The sequence below is a fragment of the Lycium ferocissimum genome, chromosome 10 (assembly GCF_029784015.1).
Source record: "Lycium ferocissimum isolate CSIRO_LF1 chromosome 10, AGI_CSIRO_Lferr_CH_V1, whole genome shotgun sequence".
In the NCBI taxonomy this organism is placed as follows: domain Eukaryota; kingdom Viridiplantae; phylum Streptophyta; class Magnoliopsida; order Solanales; family Solanaceae; genus Lycium; species Lycium ferocissimum.
This window is the reverse complement of record NC_081351.1, coordinates 20,776,770-20,796,459: the sequence shown is the minus strand read 5'-3', so window position 1 is coordinate 20,796,459 and position 19,690 is coordinate 20,776,770. Positions and strand designations below refer to the sequence as shown.

At 35.1% G+C, this 19,690-nt stretch overlaps 3 protein-coding genes across 3 annotated transcripts; 1 reads left to right on the top strand and 2 right to left on the bottom strand.

Moving 5' to 3' along the window:
* The first annotated feature begins 1,510 nt into the window (after positions 1-1,510).
* On the top strand, positions 1,511-6,200 carry LOC132032774 (fruit-specific protein-like). The gene is made up of 2 exons (XM_059422482.1): positions 1,511-1,671; positions 5,818-6,200. Exons 1-2 carry the CDS (start codon positions 1,605-1,607, stop codon positions 6,039-6,041), a joined length of 291 nt encoding a protein of 96 aa, XP_059278465.1. The 5' UTR covers positions 1,511-1,604; the 3' UTR covers positions 6,042-6,200.
* A 468-nt stretch (positions 6,201-6,668) lies between these two features.
* Positions 6,669-9,431, bottom strand: LOC132035180 (G-type lectin S-receptor-like serine/threonine-protein kinase LECRK2). Its single transcript, XM_059425469.1, has one exon. It carries the CDS (start codon positions 9,420-9,422, stop codon positions 6,939-6,941), a length of 2,484 nt encoding a protein of 827 aa, XP_059281452.1. The 5' UTR covers positions 9,423-9,431; the 3' UTR covers positions 6,669-6,938.
* A 3,077-nt stretch (positions 9,432-12,508) lies between these two features.
* On the bottom strand, positions 12,509-16,069 carry LOC132032773 (G-type lectin S-receptor-like serine/threonine-protein kinase RLK1). Its single transcript, XM_059422481.1, has 2 exons — positions 15,394-16,069; positions 12,509-14,533 (listed from the first exon to the last, which is right to left on the bottom strand). Exons 1-2 carry the CDS (start codon positions 15,932-15,934, stop codon positions 12,645-12,647), a joined length of 2,430 nt encoding a protein of 809 aa, XP_059278464.1. The 5' UTR covers positions 15,935-16,069; the 3' UTR covers positions 12,509-12,644.
* Positions 16,070-19,690: the final 3,621 nt, after the last annotated feature.

Genomic DNA, 19,690 nt, shown 5'->3' with positions numbered 1-19,690 from the left:
ATGATACATTTTTGCGATCATATTATCTTGGAAATACCCTTTTATAAAGGATGATAAAATCATTCGTACAAAACAAAATGACCATAACGACTTCTCGAAAAAGGAGTTATGAAAATTCAAATCTACTTACAAGAATTCTAAGGTTAAAATTCTTTAACGGATTGATCAACCGGGAAAGATTATAATCGGAGAAGCCTTCCAACTGATTATGTACTATATATATACTTCAAATAATAGTGATGTGTATGTTTTAAGAGTGCTGATCATATGTACCATATACTTCAAATAATCGTTATGTGTATGTATTAAGAGTGTTGATTATGTACCACATACTTCAAACAATAGTGATGCGTATGTGTTAAGAGTGCTAATTATGTATTATTACTTCAAATAAAGAGTAAAGATTTACTAAAGGCAAATAAATTGGCCACCAACTATGCTATCCCTTTGAACTACGCACTAAACCTATAATTTTAACGAAAAAGAATGGAAGATCGATGGAGTGAGTACTTTCATACCCAATATGTCTCACAGTATCCCATAGAAGTGTCGGGTCAAAATAATCACGTGTCATGCGAAAGCTAAAAAAAACAAACCTTGAATAATGTTAAACAAGACAACAAAGGGAAATATACTAAAAGAGATTGCAACACCCCAAAAAAGATTTCGTAATATTGAAACAGTGGGAATATATAGATTATCTACACTAAGTTTTGACAGTGTATTCGAATAATGAAATATGGCATGCGGGTGTAATAATGTCAAAAAAGTAAGATTATAAATGGTTGAAATTGAATTTGGTATGAGCCGTGAAACCTACTAGATGTGGCTAAGTTTTGAAATTGGGTATGACCAGTAAAACCTATAGATGTGGCTAAGTTTGAAACAGGATATGACCAGTGGAACCTAAGAGAAGTGGCTAAGTTTGAAATGGCCATGACCAGTTAAACATAAGAGAACGTGGCCAAGTTCGAAAAGATATTACTCCGTTGTCCCAATTTATTTGATATTTTTCGTTTCCCATATTCAAACTGCATGGACTTTGACCAAAATTTTAAGATGTATTTTTCACCAAATTGATATGAGAAAAGTTGCAACTTATAGTCTTTTTACGTAGCTTTCAAATATATAAATTTTAATCTTAAAATGTTGAGTTAATCTAATCAATTTAGCTTCAAAGTTTGGTCAAATTAACTCTTGAAAAACGAAAAGTATCACATCAATTGGTATAGAAGGAGTACTATGTTTGAAATAGGGTATCACACATGAAACTTAAGGGATTTGGGGTTTAGTATATATTCTTTGATCAAATATGAGGTGGGGTTAGCAAAGGACCATTGAAAAACTTGTGAAAAAGATCAATCAAAATGTCTCTGCATCAAGTTCAAAAAACCTTATCAAAAGAGCATATATTTCATTCATTTAGCAATACTTATTCGATAACTTTATAATTAATATATAGTATCAAGTATAAACCATTCTTGTATATTGACGTGACATGTCAATATTAGCATTCACTGGTTTTGCTTATAAATATGATTTCAATATAGTAAGAAATTATCAAAGTATACTCTTCTCTACTCTTACAAATAAATTGGCAAAATATGGCTGGGAAACATTGTTTACTTAAGTTTGCTATCTTCTTCACCATTCTCCTTACTGCCACTGCTGGTGATGCCTTACTCTTCCCTGTATTTTCTCCCCTTTTTTTTGTGTGTGTGTGTGTGTGTTTTGTTTCTTCTTTTAGCTTTGTAATTTCATGAAAACATTTATATATATTATGTTTAACGGTTATATCTTGGGGCGGATGTAGATTCAGTATTAAAAACACGCAAATATTTTAGGGAGATTTGTCGGAAATTGGCTCATCGAAAGCCTTTTCGATGGATATTTAGTCGGAAATCCATAATTTTGAAGGACCTCTCTCGGAAATTTCCATCCGAAATTCCCGTGCTTTTAGTAGTGATTGTTATTTATGGGCTCATTCGAACCTAGCTAGGGTTAGATTTCATAAATTGTCACTCAAATTTTACTTTATTACAATTAACTCACTGAACCATTTATTGTAATGATAAAATCACTCTACTTTATCTAAATATCGTGAAAATTACTGGACTATTGTTTGTAACCAAAAAGTCACTCAACTTTGTCTAAGTATCATTGAAAGTCATTTTGGCGGAAACAAAAGCGACATTTTATTTGATACACGAAATTGAATGACGTACTATTTACAAGTCCAAATACTCAAAGTTTTGAAGTCTTCAGACAAGCTGACAAATTGGTTACTACATTAGCAGGACTGCTGGGCCAAACAATATATTTAGGATATTTAGTTTTTTTTTTTTTTTTTTTTTTTTCCTAAAGGATTGTGTATGCAGCAGTGTGACTTATATACCATGGCTATACAGTGGCACTGTTGGGATGTTTAATCCATATTTTTTAATTACTTACAAACAATATATATGACAGTGGGGTATTACTGCTAATTTTGTCGATATGTTTTACAAACTATGACAGGAAAAGACCATGTATTTATTTGAACACAGACTTCTAGCAATGCTGATGTTCTTTAACACCTTTTAAGGACCAGATATCTCATCTGAAAAGTCAATTTAGGACCAGTAAAACCGGTCGCTACAAATTAACAGCACCAGGAGAACGAAAGTTTAGAGACCCGAAATATGATCCTGAAAGGTTATTAGGGACCAGAAATTTTGCGGTCGTTAACTTGCTTAAAGGACCAATAAATATATCTCGTCGTTATTAACCTTTAGCGGCGGAGCTTATAGCGTCGTATGGACGCTATTTACTATTAGGGACCAGATCTAGACTTTTAGGGACTAGTTTTCCCGTCTTTAAAAGTCATTTTTTCTTGTAGTGCGTGTTGATTAAAAAATTTGTTAGGGACTTCATGTGGTTCTTATGCAAAGTTGAATATTTTAGACTTAAACCTTGTGTATGTGTTAAAACAATTCACTAAATACAAACAATTGATTTCGAAACAATTAAATCAAATGAGTTGTTATATAATTTTGAACTCGTATACAGTTCAAATTCTAGATTCCCCTCTGGTTATATAATGGTTATTTCACACACAAAAAATAAAAGTAGAAATTACCGACAGATAACTCTACCACTAAACAACAAAAATCCATCGCTTGTTCTATTTAACAACGGATTATCAAAAAACTCATGTTAGCTACAGACTATTTAGCGACACATTAACTATGAATTTGGTACCTCATTCCTCCTTTTTGTAATGATATTCTACTTATGAGTATTAACTTGATTCTGGTTATAATTATGTTGATTCTCCCACATCCGTAGAAAGCCGGCCTCCTATTAGACTGGGAAATCCTCCACTCATTGCACCAAGATTCATTCTTTACACTTACAGATATCGCAGAACTCCGGGTAGATCGCGTAGTTCTACACGTTTCTATCGGTGTAGTTTTCAGTTCGAGAGATTTTTGATTTATAGTGTTTGAGTTCTGGTGGTTGGTGGTTTCAATTCGTCGGAGCAACTCGTCATTTTTATAGTCAATTTTTCAGTTGAAGCAGAAAGATAGGTTATTCATTTATGTTCTGCATCATCTATTGATTCTAGGGTTTAAGTACTCTCTTCGATATCAGTGACATCTTTTCCTGACCTCCTTGTTGAATTACTCTTTTGTGTAGATATAGTCATTTTTTCGTTTAAGATTATTGATTGATTGCTGGTATTTTGACTTGATTGTTTTTCATTATGGCTATCAACACTGAAAAACCTTAACTCTAGTACTTCTACTGTTCCTAATACGAATTCGACCTCAAGTATAAATTCCTCTCATCCATTGTACCTCCTTCCCTCAGATACACCAGGGACTGTGCTCGGATGGTTCCTTTTGCTAGGATAGGGAATAGGGAAAGGGGAATGAAAAGAGGGGATGATCATCTCCCTTTCAGCGAAGAACAAACTTCAACTTATAAATGATTCTTTTGCTATGCCTGACTCCAGTTCTCCCCTGTATCCACAATTGGAGAGGTGTAACAATATGTTTGAAGGCTTGGATTATGAATGCTCTCTCTAAGGATATTTCCAAAACTGTCCGCTACTATAAGATTGCTAAAGAGGTCTGGAAAAACCTAGAAGAGAGATATGGGGTTGCTAACACATCTCAATACTATAGTCTTCAGAGGACCATAACTACAGGGGTCTTCTGAGATAGCTAATGCTTTCACAAGGCTGAAAGGGTTTTAGGATGAACTTGGGACTTTTTCTTTTGGTAGACCTTGCACATGTGGGCTATGCTTGAGTTTGTTGAGGGACAACAACTCATTCAATTTCTCTCTAGGCTAAATGACATCTATTTCACTTTTAGAAGTAATATCCTAATATTATTTTCCACTCATACTGTGGGGAAAGCTTATTCTATGGTGATTAGGGATGAGAAACAAAGGGAAATCAGATCTGATGTCCCAGTCTTCTCCACTGACTTAGCTTTAGTCAGTCCAATTCTCCCAATTATATGCATGGTTCTAGTTCTGGTTTTGCTTCTGGTCAGACCAATAACCTAAGAAAATTTCCCCAGAGGTTCAAGTTTGATCAATCTAAATCCATACTTCTCTATAAATACTGTAGGGGCCTGGCCATACAGTGGACAAGTGCAACAAACTACATGGGTTTCCACAGATTTTAAGTTCACCAAGAACAAAAAGTTTGCAGCTTGTGCATAAATAAATCATCATTATGATAATTCTCTCACTCCTGATGTGTCACCCTCTGAGGCTCCTCCACATGGTTTTTCCAAAGATCAGTATGCATACCTCATGTCACTCTTTCATCAGGCTCATATGACCTCTGTTTCACCAGCACCTTCCTCCACTGTTCATGCTAACTTTCCAGCTTTGGTTACCAATATTATTTTTACTAAAGAAGGTTTCACTGCATGTAATGCTTCTAAGGTAGTTTCCAATTCTTGGATTTTGGACTCTGAAGCCACTAATCACATGACTCCTCACAAACATCTACTCCATCATATAACACCTTTATTAACCCCTGCTCTTCTTACTTTACCAAATGACTGCAAAGTTAACGTGACATCTATTGGAAATTTCCATTCATCAACTCCTTACTCAACTTAAATGCTATGCTCTCCTTACTATTGATTCATTTCTCTTACTGGTAGAGTTGAGCATGGCCTTTACATCCTTCATATGCCCACTGCTGCTACATTTGTTTCTCCTGATTTGTCATTTTTCGATATTTTAAAATACAAATAAGACTTGTTCCTTGCCTTCTACTCATTGTAATAATTCTACTCTTATTGTTGATGCTAATGATGTCATTCCTGTTCCATGGAACTCTGATTCAGTCAATAAAATTCATCTTTTGTGGCATCAAAGCATGGGTCGCATTCCTTTTGTCAAGATGAAGTATATTCCTCAAATATATGATATTTCTCCTATAGACAAAATGAAATAACAAAAGTCGATTTAATGTTGTTCCCTCCCTCAAACTTTCTAGGATTTCTCCATTGAGATCTTCTTGTTTTCTTCATTCAATTCTGGATTATGACTTGGTATCAGAGTCAGACTCCCATCCCAATTCATTGTTTACCCAATGTTGGGTCCCCATCTTATATCGTCTATGCTCCAGGTGTCCAATCCTGGTGTGCGAGAAGGGGGGAGGTGGTATTGACTCTCCTCATCTGTTATGAATGGTTGTTCGCCTCCTTATACGGGACATCAGGGCAATCCTCCCAATGGAATTTGCATTTCCAAGATCCATTCTTTACAAATTATTACTATTATTTAATTAAAATTTTATATATGCAGTTGATATGTCTGGCACCTCGAAGGCGATGGCATTGGGGAGTTTTCCTCTATATATGTCAATGATGCAGTTGAAATTTCTTCCAAATGAATTTGAGTCGACTTGTGGCAGACGTTGTAGTGCAGATGCAGATTGCGCTGATGGTTGGCTATGTAGGTGGTGTTGGTGGCATCTTGATCCATTTGATAATCAATATTATTATCGTTGTAGCATGTTGCCAGATTGAAGATTATTCTTACATAGTTTTAAGAAAATAGTGTCTAATAAAGTGGAACAGATCGAGTGAGTAATACTTGAATAAACTTTTTATGTATATTTTTATCACTTTCGCCAGTCCCATGTTATGTACTATATAGAAGAATATATAATCAATATTTTCATTGAAGTAGCGTGTTGCCAAATTGAAAAATATTGCAGAGTTTTAAGGAAATCGTGTCGAACAAAATGGAACGAAGAAAATAATATTTGAATAAAGTCTTATATGTAAAAATGTTAATGTGCTTGTATATGCACATGTTAAGAAATATTTTTGTATCATTTTTTATAAAGCTAAAGTTTTATGCCATATATAAATTGAATTATATTGCGGAGTTTTAAGGAAATAGCGGGCTGTTACAAAGGGTACTTGACTATTTTTAGATGGTCAGTTACCATCGTGGAGATACCATATATTTTTAGCTAATGCCGGAAATGAAGTGACCACTTATGACTTATGAGTTCTCAAATGGCTAATGAAGAAAACCAAGTAACTTTAATGCACTACCTAGAAGTTGTTAGTAAAAAAATGATCAATAACATTTTAAAATGAAAATTCATCAACTTATTTATAGAAAAAAGAATTCTTCAATATCATAACTACAACAATATTTAGTAAACTCTGCATTTGTACAAGTGATCAACAAGGTATACTAATTATCCCTTGAGCAATAAAAACAAGAGGAAAAAAAGAGCTAAATTGTGGTTCTAAAATCTATAGTTCCTAACGGAGTTTTTCATTATATCTTATGTTGCTCAAACTCTTCAAAAATGACAACAGATGCTTGTTAGATCCTTCAAAGTAGTACATTTTTTGAGAACACGACATGGGTGAGACTACATTTTTGGGAAGTCCGAGCAACATAGATTATACTGCATCTAGAAGAGAATTTTCTGTCCTAAAAGGATTTGGGCATGGAGGATTAGGAACTTCAACAATTTCTTCAAGCATTAGCACAATCTTTTTCATAGTAGGTCTCAATGAAGGATCTTCTTGAATGCACCAAACGGCTACCATTAGAAATTTTTCTAATTTTTTTCTATCACTAATGGCATCTGAATCATTTTCAACAAGTTCATATATTGTGCCTTCTTGGTAACAATCATAAGCCCAATAAGTCAAAATTGTTCTGTCTTCACCAACTTCAAAATCCACATTTCTCCTACAACAAATGATTTCCAGTAGTAAAACACCAAAGCTATACACGTCCGCTTTCACTGTGATTGGCATGTTTCGGAACCATTCTGGTGCAACGTATCCTTTCGTTCCTCTTATCCCTGTTTGTGTCACAGATTGGTCCATCCTCAGCAACTTTGCTAATCCGAAATCGGATATTCTTGGATCATAATGATCATCAAGAAGTATGTTTTGTGGTTTTATGTCGCAATGAATGATCTGTGTGCTGCACTCGTCGTGCAAATACAAGAGCCCTCTTGCTATCCCAAGTGCCACTTGAATCCTTTGGTTCCATGTCAATTTTAGATCACCAAAAAGGAAACTTGCTAATGTCCCATTATTCAAGAACTCATAGACAAGCAATCTATGAGGACCTTCATCACAAAATCCAATTAAACGGACCAAGTTCTTGTGATGTGTCTGGCCTATCACATTCACTTCAGTCTTGAATTCCTTTTCCCCATCGTCAACTATCCGATCTAATTTCTTGACAGCCACCGGAATAGGGTTACCAATTTCAACGACGCCTTTGTATACAATGCCAAAAGCCCCTCTTCCAAGTTCTTCCTTGAACCCTTCTGTGGCTTTTGACAAATCCTTATAAGAAAAGTATCTCAAAGTTTGATCCATGGAACTTCCATTCCTTTCAAATGTTGAGCTTTTGTTACGATAAACAAGCAAAAACCCCAGAGAAAGTACTCCAAGAAGTAAGCAATTAACAAAAACAGAACTACCTAAGAACACCGATACAATAAGAATGATAGTTTCTTGATTTTTGTTTTTGGGCTTTGAAGAATTAGGATTTTCTAAAGGAATATTACCTTTCCTTCTTTTGATGAATGCTTTAGAATTCACTCTGTTATCTACTCTGCCATTTGAAAGTGGCAATTTCTTCTTCCAACAACTATTTTCTCGAAGAATCGAAACAGCACACATGCAATCATTCAAACATGCATTCTTGCACTTTTCTTCATCGAAAGGCTGCAAAAGCTCGTAATCACTCGTTGGCCAATCGATGTTCGTTATAGTTTCCATCTCGAGCTGATTTTCTGAATTTTCTTGATTTTCACCACAATCTTGCATGAAATCCGGTATGCAACCTTTGTAATCATCATCTGGATCAACTAGTGAAAACGCTCGTGGGCACTGACAATCCGGTCTTTTATCTATGCTTAGTCTACAAATTCTGTTATATCCACACACACCAGAACCACTTTCTGTAGGAAAACTATAACATATATTATCAGGAACTGACCAAACAGCAGACCAAACATCAGTACTTTTAGGCTCTTTCGGGTGCTGATACAGAGTAAATACGCCATCAAAATTGAGCGTGGCACGGTAATAAAACCGTGTTGATGGTCCAGTTTCACCCTTTGAAAGAACAACCTCTTGGCTGTTGTTAACCAAATGGAAAATTTGGCCTGATTCATTGAACTTTAACAGGTAATTCGTTGCATTCAATTGATCGAAGCTTCGAATCAAGAAAAAGTTCTCATTTATATACTCACTTGGCAAGTTCACAGTAGCAATTCCAATATTCCCATTTTGAAACATCCTGAGCAAGAATCTTCCCCTCGAAAAATTTGTCTCTGATCGACGAGATGAAATCCTGAATCCTTCTCCAAATTCTTGAGTTGGCAAGATTGTGTCTTTACTTTGATTGAAACTTTGCCATAAACCTTCAGAATTTTTGTTAACAAGCACGAAATTACTGGTATCTTTCATAGAACCATAAGCAACTGTACCGATTAAAGGATCAGAAATCGAAGTCTCGTCTTGTTGAGGACTAGTAAGGACTAGTCCTCGATCAGCAGCGAGCTCGATTCTTGATCCTTTAGGACATGGATTGTCTCCATTTGCATACCAAACTATAGTTTTTTCAGGTATTTTGTTGTACCATATTGAAACTAGGAATTGATCTTCATTCCCTAGCTGTTGGAATCCAAATGCAAAATCTCCATTAGGAGAAATCCATGGAGATGTTTTATCATCACCAGCAATAAGTGATGAACCAATTGTCACATCATTTTTGGTTTGGGACAATGCAAAATTTGGTAGCAGAAACAAGAAGATTAGGAAATGAAGAAGTAAATTTACTCTGGCCATTTTGTGTTTGATTTCATAAGTAACAATAACAACCACTTTAAATAGAAGAGAGAAAAAAGAGCCCATTTAGGTTAGCTGGCTCTAAACAGTTAATAAGCTTCAAGTGTTGAGAAACATTTTTAAGTGTCAAGTGCTTATAATCTTTTTACCAAACACATTAACTGTTTATTATCGGCTTTAACACTTCTATCCAAACACGTAACTATTTATTTATAAAATTAATCTCAGTACTTAATACTTCTCAGCTACATTTAATTAGCTAATCTAAACGGACTCTAGCTTATAAGTCTATTTGACCAACTTATAAGCTTAGCCAAACATCCTCGTAGTCTTTTAACAGAAGAGAATTTTGTTTTGTTATTGAAGTCACAAGTGGAATTCAAGAATTGGAGTGTCAATATTTTTCACTACATTAAATGGTTGCTGGTTTTGAATTTTAAGAACTAAAATCTTGAAAGACAACATAGGAATTTTCAATCTACAAGGAACTTAGTTAACGGAAGACTTTTCTTATACAAATCTTGGCCACCCAGAGTGATTATGATCAGATAAGTTTGGCTATTACACATGATAAAAACATAAAATTTTGTTCCAAGATTTGAGATAGAATTGTTTTTTATTTATTTTTTTATTTTTTAATAATCTTGAGGATATATTTTTTTCCCTACCTTTCTTGACTTGTCCAAAGGGTTTGGTAATTGTCTTAAAAGGACATCTTATTCAACCCCTTTAGTCAAAAATTCATGGGAAAGAAAAGTCTTAATGATCTATTTTCGACTCAAAGAAACTGCATCATAATAAGTCAACAGATTTTTACTGTGGAAAGAAACAGATAAATTAAAATATTTTGGATTTCCAGCTACCTCTAGAATCATCAAATGAGTTAATTATGTCACATTCAAAAAAAAAATTGACTTGGTCCATTGAAAATATACTAGCAAATAAGCAATAGCCATCTATGGCTTATGTAACTAAATTTTATTGGTTTAAACGTCGGTTTCTCAAGCACAATGGCCCGACTAATTCGGATTTGCACGGGCATAGAACTCACTAAATGAGGAAGTGTTCCCTATCAGGGTTTTTTCACTTTCAAAACTCGAACTATAGGCGCTCACAGTGAAGGGAAGGGGTCACTGCTAAGGACACCCAAAAATTGTTGAAAAATGTTGCCAATAGCCGACCATTTTATTCAACTAAAAATATCCTGCGGATCATACTATTTTTAAAGTGGGAAGACTTTAAGTTGAAAAGTTGAATTACCAAAATGTCCATAAAATATTGAATGATTATTTTACCCTCTCTTAAACTCTACTACTAAAATATTTTTGTACCAAAAAATAAATTTTTCTTTTAGTAAATGATCAGTAAATTTATAATTTTATACTACAATTGATTTGGAAAATGGAAAGGCAGTTACTAGACGATACTATAATGAATTGCATGGATTCACAGCACCTTTTCAACTCCTTAAAGTTATTAATACTGATATTTCTTTTGATTTACTCCCTCCGTTCGCTTTTACTTGTCCACTATACTAAAAATAAAAAATTTCACTTTTACTTGTCCACTTTAGCATTTCAAGAAAAGACAATTTTTTTTTCTTATTTTACCCTTAACATTAATCACTCATTTCCAAATCATTCTCCAAGTTCAATGAGACGATATATCAATTAATATGGGTATTATAGTAAAATACATCATTTATTAATTTTTAAAGGGCCTGCAAAGTAAAAAATGGACAAGTAAAAGTGAACGGAGGGAGTATTATTTACGTTTGGATTCAGTCATTTATTAGATTAGATGCGCCTAATCCACACATTTCCCAGGGTTAATGTTTTAGAATATCTGTGCACGATATCATGCCTTACTTACATAGCTAACTCTTGCAATTCCTGCCGCTGATCCGATCTCTTGTTGTTGCTTTCTCAACTTTTGGCTTTTCAAAATTCTAACTCAATTGAAGTTGTCCTATAAATATAATTTCTTTCATTCTTTGGACCATAATCCAGATGTGCACACAATGCAATTGAGGAACTTAGATTCTATATAAACACAACAATCTAGATGATTTTTTTGTCAAAAGGAATCATGTCACATTTGCTTCTTACTTTGTTAGCACTATGTCATAGCTAAGTTATATCTGCCTCTTTTCTAATCTTCTCATTCACCGCTCCATCAAAGCTTTTATCTTTGTATTGTGGACCGATTGATCTCTTCATTTGAGTTTCACTGCATAAAACACTCGGAGTGTTCTTTATATTATAATAATTGTCTACTGCTATATCTTTACGCGTTCTTTTATGTTATGCCTGATTAGTAGTACAACAACATACTCAGTGTGGCTGTCCCACAAGTGGGGTCTGAGAAGGGTAAGATGTACGCAGATTTTACCCTTATCTTTATGGGGTAAAGAGGTTGTTTCGATGCCTTATTAGTAGTATCTTTTATATATTCACTTTGTTCAAGTATCATTTGTTTTTTATTTTTTATTTTAAAAAAAAAAAAAATCTTAAAAGATTTGATCAAAAAGGAAAACATCATTCGTGTAGAAATTGAGATATACGATCAAAATGTTATTTTTTTTGCCACACAGATACCATACTAAGTTTTATGGGATAAACGGGTAACGCACGTTCCCATAGACTAGTATATGAAATATGTATAAACCATGTATTATATATGTATCACCCTATATAAATAGTATAAAATCTAAGTATACTGGCTAGTACCTGTTAGGAAAAGTAAAAAAGCGAATTCGGCCTGCTATTTGTATAAAGATCTCAAAATTCTCTTGGCTCCAAATTTTGGGTCAACGAGAAATGTGTGGATTGGGCGAACATCATGAGTTCAAACTATGTCACTGACATGACACCTGGTACTTAAGCAGGAGCAGGGTAGAGAAGCGAGCCATATTCCTCCCGAGTTTCAAATCAATGGACCTACTAATGTTGAACCAACTAGCCAATCAGAGATTTCTCGGTTATTAAAAGAAAAAAGGACACCCAAAAATGTTTGTTCAAATTACTCAAATCACAAGTTCTTCACTAGTAAATGCATCGGATGGAAACTAGTACTATTACTTATGCCCGAAAACCAAATGAAGGCATTTCAAAAATTTTGCTATGGTAATGTAAGAACAGCATCCGCTAGCATTTTTAAAGAGTCCAAGCAATATAGATCATTACTATTTAAACACATTCAACATGAAAGCAAGTAATATAGCTAGACAACTTGAATAATAATAAGACATACAGAGGAGGAAATCGCGCATAAATGAGGCTTATGATATTAAATAGTAATGCTAATATTATATGGACATGGTGGAACAGTCACTTCAACAGCTCCTTCAAGCATTTGACAGACCTTCCTCATCGTAGGCCTCGTCGACGGATCCTCTTGAATGCACCAAATACCAACCATCACGAACCTCTCGAGCTGCTTCCTGTCATTCAAGGCCTCAATGTCACTTTGCACCAAAGCTTCCAATTTCCCTTCTTGAAAGCAATCCAGAACCCAATCCGTAAGAATTGCCTCTGGTCCATAGCTTTCCTCATCCTTCAAACATTTCCGACAAGTGATGATCTCTAGTAGCAATACACCAAAGCTGTAAACGTCCACCTTAACTGTGACCGAACAATTCCTGAACCATTCCGGAGCAACATAACCTCTTGTCCCTCTAATATCAGTATTCGTTCGACTCTGGTTGATCATCAGCAGTTTAGACAATCCGAAATCTGATATTCGAGCAATATGATAATCATCAAGGAGAATGTTTTGAGGCTTAATGTCGCAATGAATAATCTGCTGACTGCATTCTTCGTGGAGGTACGCAAGGCCCCGTGCAATCCCCGTTGCAATTTTAGTCCTCTGGCTCCAGTTTGGTTTTGGATCACCATAAATGAAACTTGCAAGAGTGCCGTTACTCATATACTCGTAGACCAACAAACGATGAGGTCCCTCGTTACAATATCCGATCAGACGGACCAAATTCTTGTGATGAGTCTGACTAATCACATTTACTTCAGTCATGAAGTCTTTCTCTGCCTCATGAGCAACTCTGTCCAGCTTCTTTATAGCGACTACATTTCTTGAACCGACAGACATTACCCCTTTATAAACAATCCCGAATGCACCCCTGCCTATCTCTTCCTTGAACTCTTTCGTGGCTTCAACAAGTTCTTTGTACGTAAAATTGTGACAGACAGAGTCAGTCACGTGACTTGTAGGGCGAAATTCGTTCACTCTCTTTTTGTAAATGTGGAAGAATCCCCAACAGAATACACTAATGAGCACAATATTTACCAAGACCGAGCTACCTAAGAGTGAGGACGCCAAAATTGCCCAAATTCGCCAATTCTTGCTTTGACAAGATCCTGGGTTATTTGGAAGGCCAGGACTTAAAGGCCGAGGGACACCGTCTTTACTTATTTTGATAAAAGCTTTCGCATTCAAACTGTCTTCTATTCTCCCGTTTGACAATGGCAGTTTCTTTTTCCAGCAGCTATTGTTTCTATAAATGGCAACAGCACAAAAACAGTCATGCAAACAAGCACTTTGGCAGTTTTCTTCAGTAGAAGGGCTAATTTGCTGAAAGTCAGATAATGGCCAATCAGTATCACGGACCAGAAGAAGGCTATAAGAATCTTCAGGCGAACCCCTCGTAACAACATCACAACTTAGAGGAAAATCCGGTTTGCAGTCGCCATAAGCATCGTTTGGATCAAGCAGTGTATATCCTTTTGGACAGTTACAAACAGGTCTCTTGTTTGTGCGAAGATTGCATACATTGTTGTAACCACAAGCACCAGGTCCTTTCTGTCCCGTAATTTTGCATATATTATCCGGTTGAGACCACAAAACATTCCAGCCACTGCTATTAGAATTCCTTGAATGATAATAATGAGTAAGAACACCATCAAAGTTAAGAGTCACGCGATGGTAATTGTCTGAAGCTGGAGGAACGGATTCGGAATTAAGAATTTGCCTTTGATTGTTTCGGTTCAATACGTATATCAGGCCATTCTCTTGAAAAACCAACTTATCCCCAGAATTGGTTGCATTTGTTGTGTTAGAAGTTTGACTGCTATAGTACAGATCATCATAATCTGAATTGGAAGGCACACTTTGTGTAACAAGCCCCAAATTCCCGTTATCAAACATGCGAAGATAAAACCTACCTGTTGAAACATAATATAATTCAACAATTAAAATTCTACTCATGGAAAAGAATCAGTCTCACACATGAGGTTTCCGTATTGAGACATACGACAACTATGCCTCGAAACAAAGTTGGGGTCGGCCATATGAATCCTCACTAACTATATTTTTTGTATAAATTCATCATATGCTAACACTATATAAAATAAAAAGAATCAAAATTATACTCTCTATAACAGCTAATTGTTTGGCTCATAGCAAAGAATTAGACCACGCGTGAGGGTGCCTGTTGAGACATACAACAACAACTACACATCAATCCCGAACTAGATGATGTTGGGTATATGAATCCTCACAGACCCTGTTTCTCCTTACAAATTCATCTCAAGACAACATGATATATGGAGGGAATGGTCTATCAATCATTGGTTGACCTTCCCTTGAACTAGTCACGGAGCTCTCAACTGACAACTAAAACAAAAGTAAAAAATACTAAAAGTTATCTATATTATCTACCGTCATAAAAATCTCAATCACATTTGTCCCAGCCTTGGTGAACAACAGTGGAATTAGTTGAGGTGTGCGCAATCTGGCCTGGCCCTGGGTTATCAAAATAGAATCTCACATAGGGCTAAAAGACTGTTAGAAAGCATAGGATCTAAAGTAATGGACTAACATAACTAAAATATATTCCTAATTCTGCCTGTCTGAGCTTGGTCACTTTGTCGGCCCCAAACCCAGATAAAAGAGCAAGTTGAAGTAGGCTGACAGCCAGTGTAAAACTAGACAATTCGTGATAAATCCTCATAATACAGATATCATGTTGAGACATAATATAATTAAGCAATTGGATGAGCTGGTCACACAATTCAACGCGTACCTTGAGTGAAATTAGCTTCTGACTTTCGAGAAACAAGGAAGCTTCCTCTTTCCAATGTTTGAGTTGGCAACATAGTATCAGTTGGATTTCTAAAACTTTCCCACAATGGATCAGTAGAACCTCTTCCCATGATAACAAAATTCCCAGTATCATTCATGAGTGCATAGACAATATTACCATCAACCAAATCAGTTTTCCAAAGGTTAGTCCCTTGAGGATCACTAAGTATTAGACCCCTTTGAGGATCAAGATTCAATCTTGATCCTTGTGGCACTGGATCACTCATATTTGCATGCCAGACTATAGTTTTTTCTTGTAATTTTGCATACCATATACAAAGCAAGAACTGATCTTTATTATCTTGAAAATTTTGGAACCCAAATGCAAAATCACCAGATGATGAAAGCCATGGGGTACTTCCATCTGTTGCAGTAATAGAACTACTAGTAGCTACCCTACCATTATTTTGAGCTAAATTGTGTAATGGAAGAAGAAAAAGGAGAAATATTACTAGTAGAAGATACGAAAAAGAATTAGCCATTGCAAAAGGAAATATGATTTGTTGAAAAAATCAAGAACATCACTAGATATTTATGGAATTTTATTTTGTTAATTTGTGGTGTGAGTTCTGGTTCAGCTGAGAAGACTTCAAGTCAATGTCTACTTTTGCAGAAAATAATTTGTGGTGTGATTGTGTCCTTTCTTAGTTTGGAAAGTATTCATGGCAGAAAATAATAAAATGGTCACTTATGTTTGGGGTAGGTTCAAAATAGTACCCTACATATATTTTTGAGTAGTTCGGTTCTTTAAGTTTGAAGAAAATGAGCACTTTTGATCTCCGTTTAATCTTTAATAAACTTTGTCCGTTAGATTTGATGGGAACTGCGAAAAAGAGGAATAAGAGAGACTCACATTTGCAGGTGTGGTTTTTGCCATTTATGATATTTTGGTCTATTTCCTAGAGTCTACCGTAGCTTTTTGAGGTGCAACTTCTACTTTTTTTCGTTCATTTTTTATCGCATTTTTTATGTGTTATAGTTTCTAGGATTTGATGGGACTTTCCTGGTATTTTTAGTTCAATTTTACACTTTCCCTTAAATCAGTTTTGGTAAATACATAACAAAAGAGAATTTATTAGAGCTTTTGTAGTACTATAAAAATGAGTTTTTACCCTAAAACATCCATTAAGTTTGACACAAGGTTTCATAACTCCCCTCTAATATTTTCACTTAAAACAATCCTTAGATGTATAAATCTATTTTTGGATAGCTACACTCCTTGTACTGATTTGGCTCCATAAAAAGTTATATCAAAATTTTCTTTCAGAAAAGTAAATAATATTTTGAAAGCGTGGGATGCACCGATTTGTACTTACATATTTATAAATAAGGCGAATTTTTTTATATTTATTTCATGATCGTTATTAATTTTGATATTATCGCCAACAATAATGTATTTAAATCAATATGATTATGAAAGAAACTGAAGAATGATTTAGAAATTTTCCGTGTATTTCACTGAACAATCTGTACATGTGTTTATACAAATCTATTATAGGGACTAAGGATGAAAATGTAAATAAAATAAATTCCTAGCTAATTACAGCTATGTGTAACTGATTTGTAATTTTGACACATATACATTCCAGAAGGACTTTACATAAGACCCTTTATTTGTATATATCTGTATTTTCCACTTCTGCATTTGAGCTGTATCTTTCATCAAACGTATTTGGCCCGCTTGACAATCCCTGGCAATTTTGTACGATTGCCCTTATTCAGGGGTGGTCTTTAATTTTCCCTCAAATTGGTGGTCTTTAATTTTTATCCTTCGCTAAAAATACTTTGATTCCGGGTTTAAACCCTCGCTCAGTCAAAAATTTTAAAAAAAAATTCGGCAGGTAGATTTTAAATTCGCAAGGCAGAGTTTGCCTCAAATCTACCGATCTCGATAGAGTTTCGCAACTCTACGGCGAGTTTTGGCTAACAGAAGGCAGTAAGGTAAAACTCTACCTTAAGGTAAAGTTTGCATTAAGACAATTTTTTTTTTACTCAGTTGGAATTTTGCAAAACACTATCTTAAGGCCTGCCCTAAAAGGCCTAATTTTGCTACGAAACTCTGCCTTGTGATTTTATTTTATTTTTATTGAGACGGAGCTTCAAACCCCGTATTAAGAAGGACAAAAAATTAAAGACTAAATAATTTTTTTTTAGCAAAATTAAAGGCCAGTGCCTTTGAAGAGCAATCCGCACAAAAAAAAAAAATGATATACTGTATCTCTGCATAAGTTTCTGGGTCATTTGCACCATTAGCCTTCAAAGGCACTGGTCTTTAATTTTGCCCCTCAAATTGGTTGTCTTTAATTTTTTTTCTCTTCGCCTAATACTACCAGGTCCCGCTCAAACCCTACAATTGAAAAAAAAAAAAATTCGCAAGGTAGAGTTTCGTAGCAAAATTAGGCCTATTGGGATAAAGTTAGGCCTTAACGCAGAGTTTTGTAATATTTTCGAATAAGAAAAAAAATTTGTCTTAATGCAAACCTCTACCTTAAGGTAGAGTTTGAGGCAAAACTCTGCCTTGCAAATCCAAACTCTACCTTGCAAATTTTTTTTAAAATTTTTTGACTAAGCGGTGGATTCGAATCCAGAACCAAGGAGTTTTTAATGAAGGACAAAAATTAAAAATCACCAATTTGAGGGAAAAATTAAACACTAGTGCCTTTGAAGGGCATTACGCACAAAAAAATGTAAGGTTCTTTCTTCAGGCCCAAAAATCTCATTACTTGCAACGGGCAATTCGCAAAAACTTTTTGGGGTGGTCTTTAAATTTCTTTTTTTTTCATATTTGCGGTCTTTAAATTTTCCCTTCATATTTGTGTCTTTAAGTTTTGCCCTTGCTTGGATCGAGGTTTTGGGTTCGAACCCCCGCTCAAGCATAAAATAAAGAAATAATTTCGCAAGCGGTGCAGGGAGTGTCGCCCCTCCGCAAATAACTTCCTTAAGGAAAAACTAAAGTTATGCGGAGGGGGCATAACTTTTTCTCAAGACATAGTTTAGTTATGCTCTTATGGAGCAAAACTTTTCCTTAACGAACTATGCGCTTAGGCGTACTTTTAATTAAGGCGTAACCAAAAGTATGCCTTAACTGTGCCTTGAAAAGTTTAAAAAAAAAAAAAAAGTCCGCCCTCCGCATAACTTCCTTAAGGAAAACTAAAGTTATGCCGAGAGGCGATAATTTAGTTTTGCCTTATGGGGCAAAATAAAGGAATTATGCCTTACGCGGTTTTAATTAAGGCATAACCAAAAGTATGCCTTAACTAAAAGTGCGCTTGAAAAGTTAAAAAAAAAAAAAATGTCTCAAGGCAAAGTCTGCCCCCTCGGCATAACTTCCTTAAGGAAAAACTAAAGTTATGCCGAGAGGGGCATAACTTTTCCTCAAGGTATAATTTAGTTTTGCCTTATGGGGCAAAATTTTTTTTTTAAAAAAATTTCTTTTAATTACGCATAAGCAAAAGTATGCCTTAACTAAAAGTGTGCCTTTAAAAGTTAAAAAAAAAAAAAAAAATGTCTCAAGGCAAAGTCGCCCTCCGACATAACTTCCTTAGGAAAAACTAAAGTTATGCAGGGAGGGGCATAACTTTTCCTCAAGGCATAATTTAGTTTTGCGCTTATGGGGCAAAATTTTAATTAACTATGCGCTTATGGGGTATACTTTTAATTAAGACATAACCAAAAGTATGCCTTAACTAAAAGTGTGCCTTGAAAAGTAAAAAAAAAAAAAAAAAAAATCTCAAGGCAAAGTCTGCTCCGTGAAACTTGTTTTTCTTGATGTACATACACTCTCCCCACCCCTGTCTTGCGAAATTATTTTTTTATTTTATGCACGAACGGGGTTCGAACCTATTCAAAGCAAAACTTCGAATATGATGAAAAAAGACCACCCCAAAAGAAGGGCAATCCGTGCAAAAAATTGACTTGCAACCGGCCCATTCTCTTTTGTTCTTGATGTATTTAGTTGAAATTTGAAACATATTCTCTCCGACAAAACCAAAGCTCCTAGATTCATGTCGGTTGTCTTTTTCATGTTTCCTCCTCTCCATTGTTGTTGTGTGAAGGAGAGAAACGAGAGAGGTTCTTTCCAACAGATTAATGGAATATAGTATTGTAGCTAATGGTCAGCAAGCTTGCAATCAAGTTACTTGTAGTTTACGCGCAGCGTATTATGCTATATTAGTGCTTTTAAATAATGAAGAGATTTTCCAAAGGTGCAGATTAATAGACTATTGACTAGATCAATT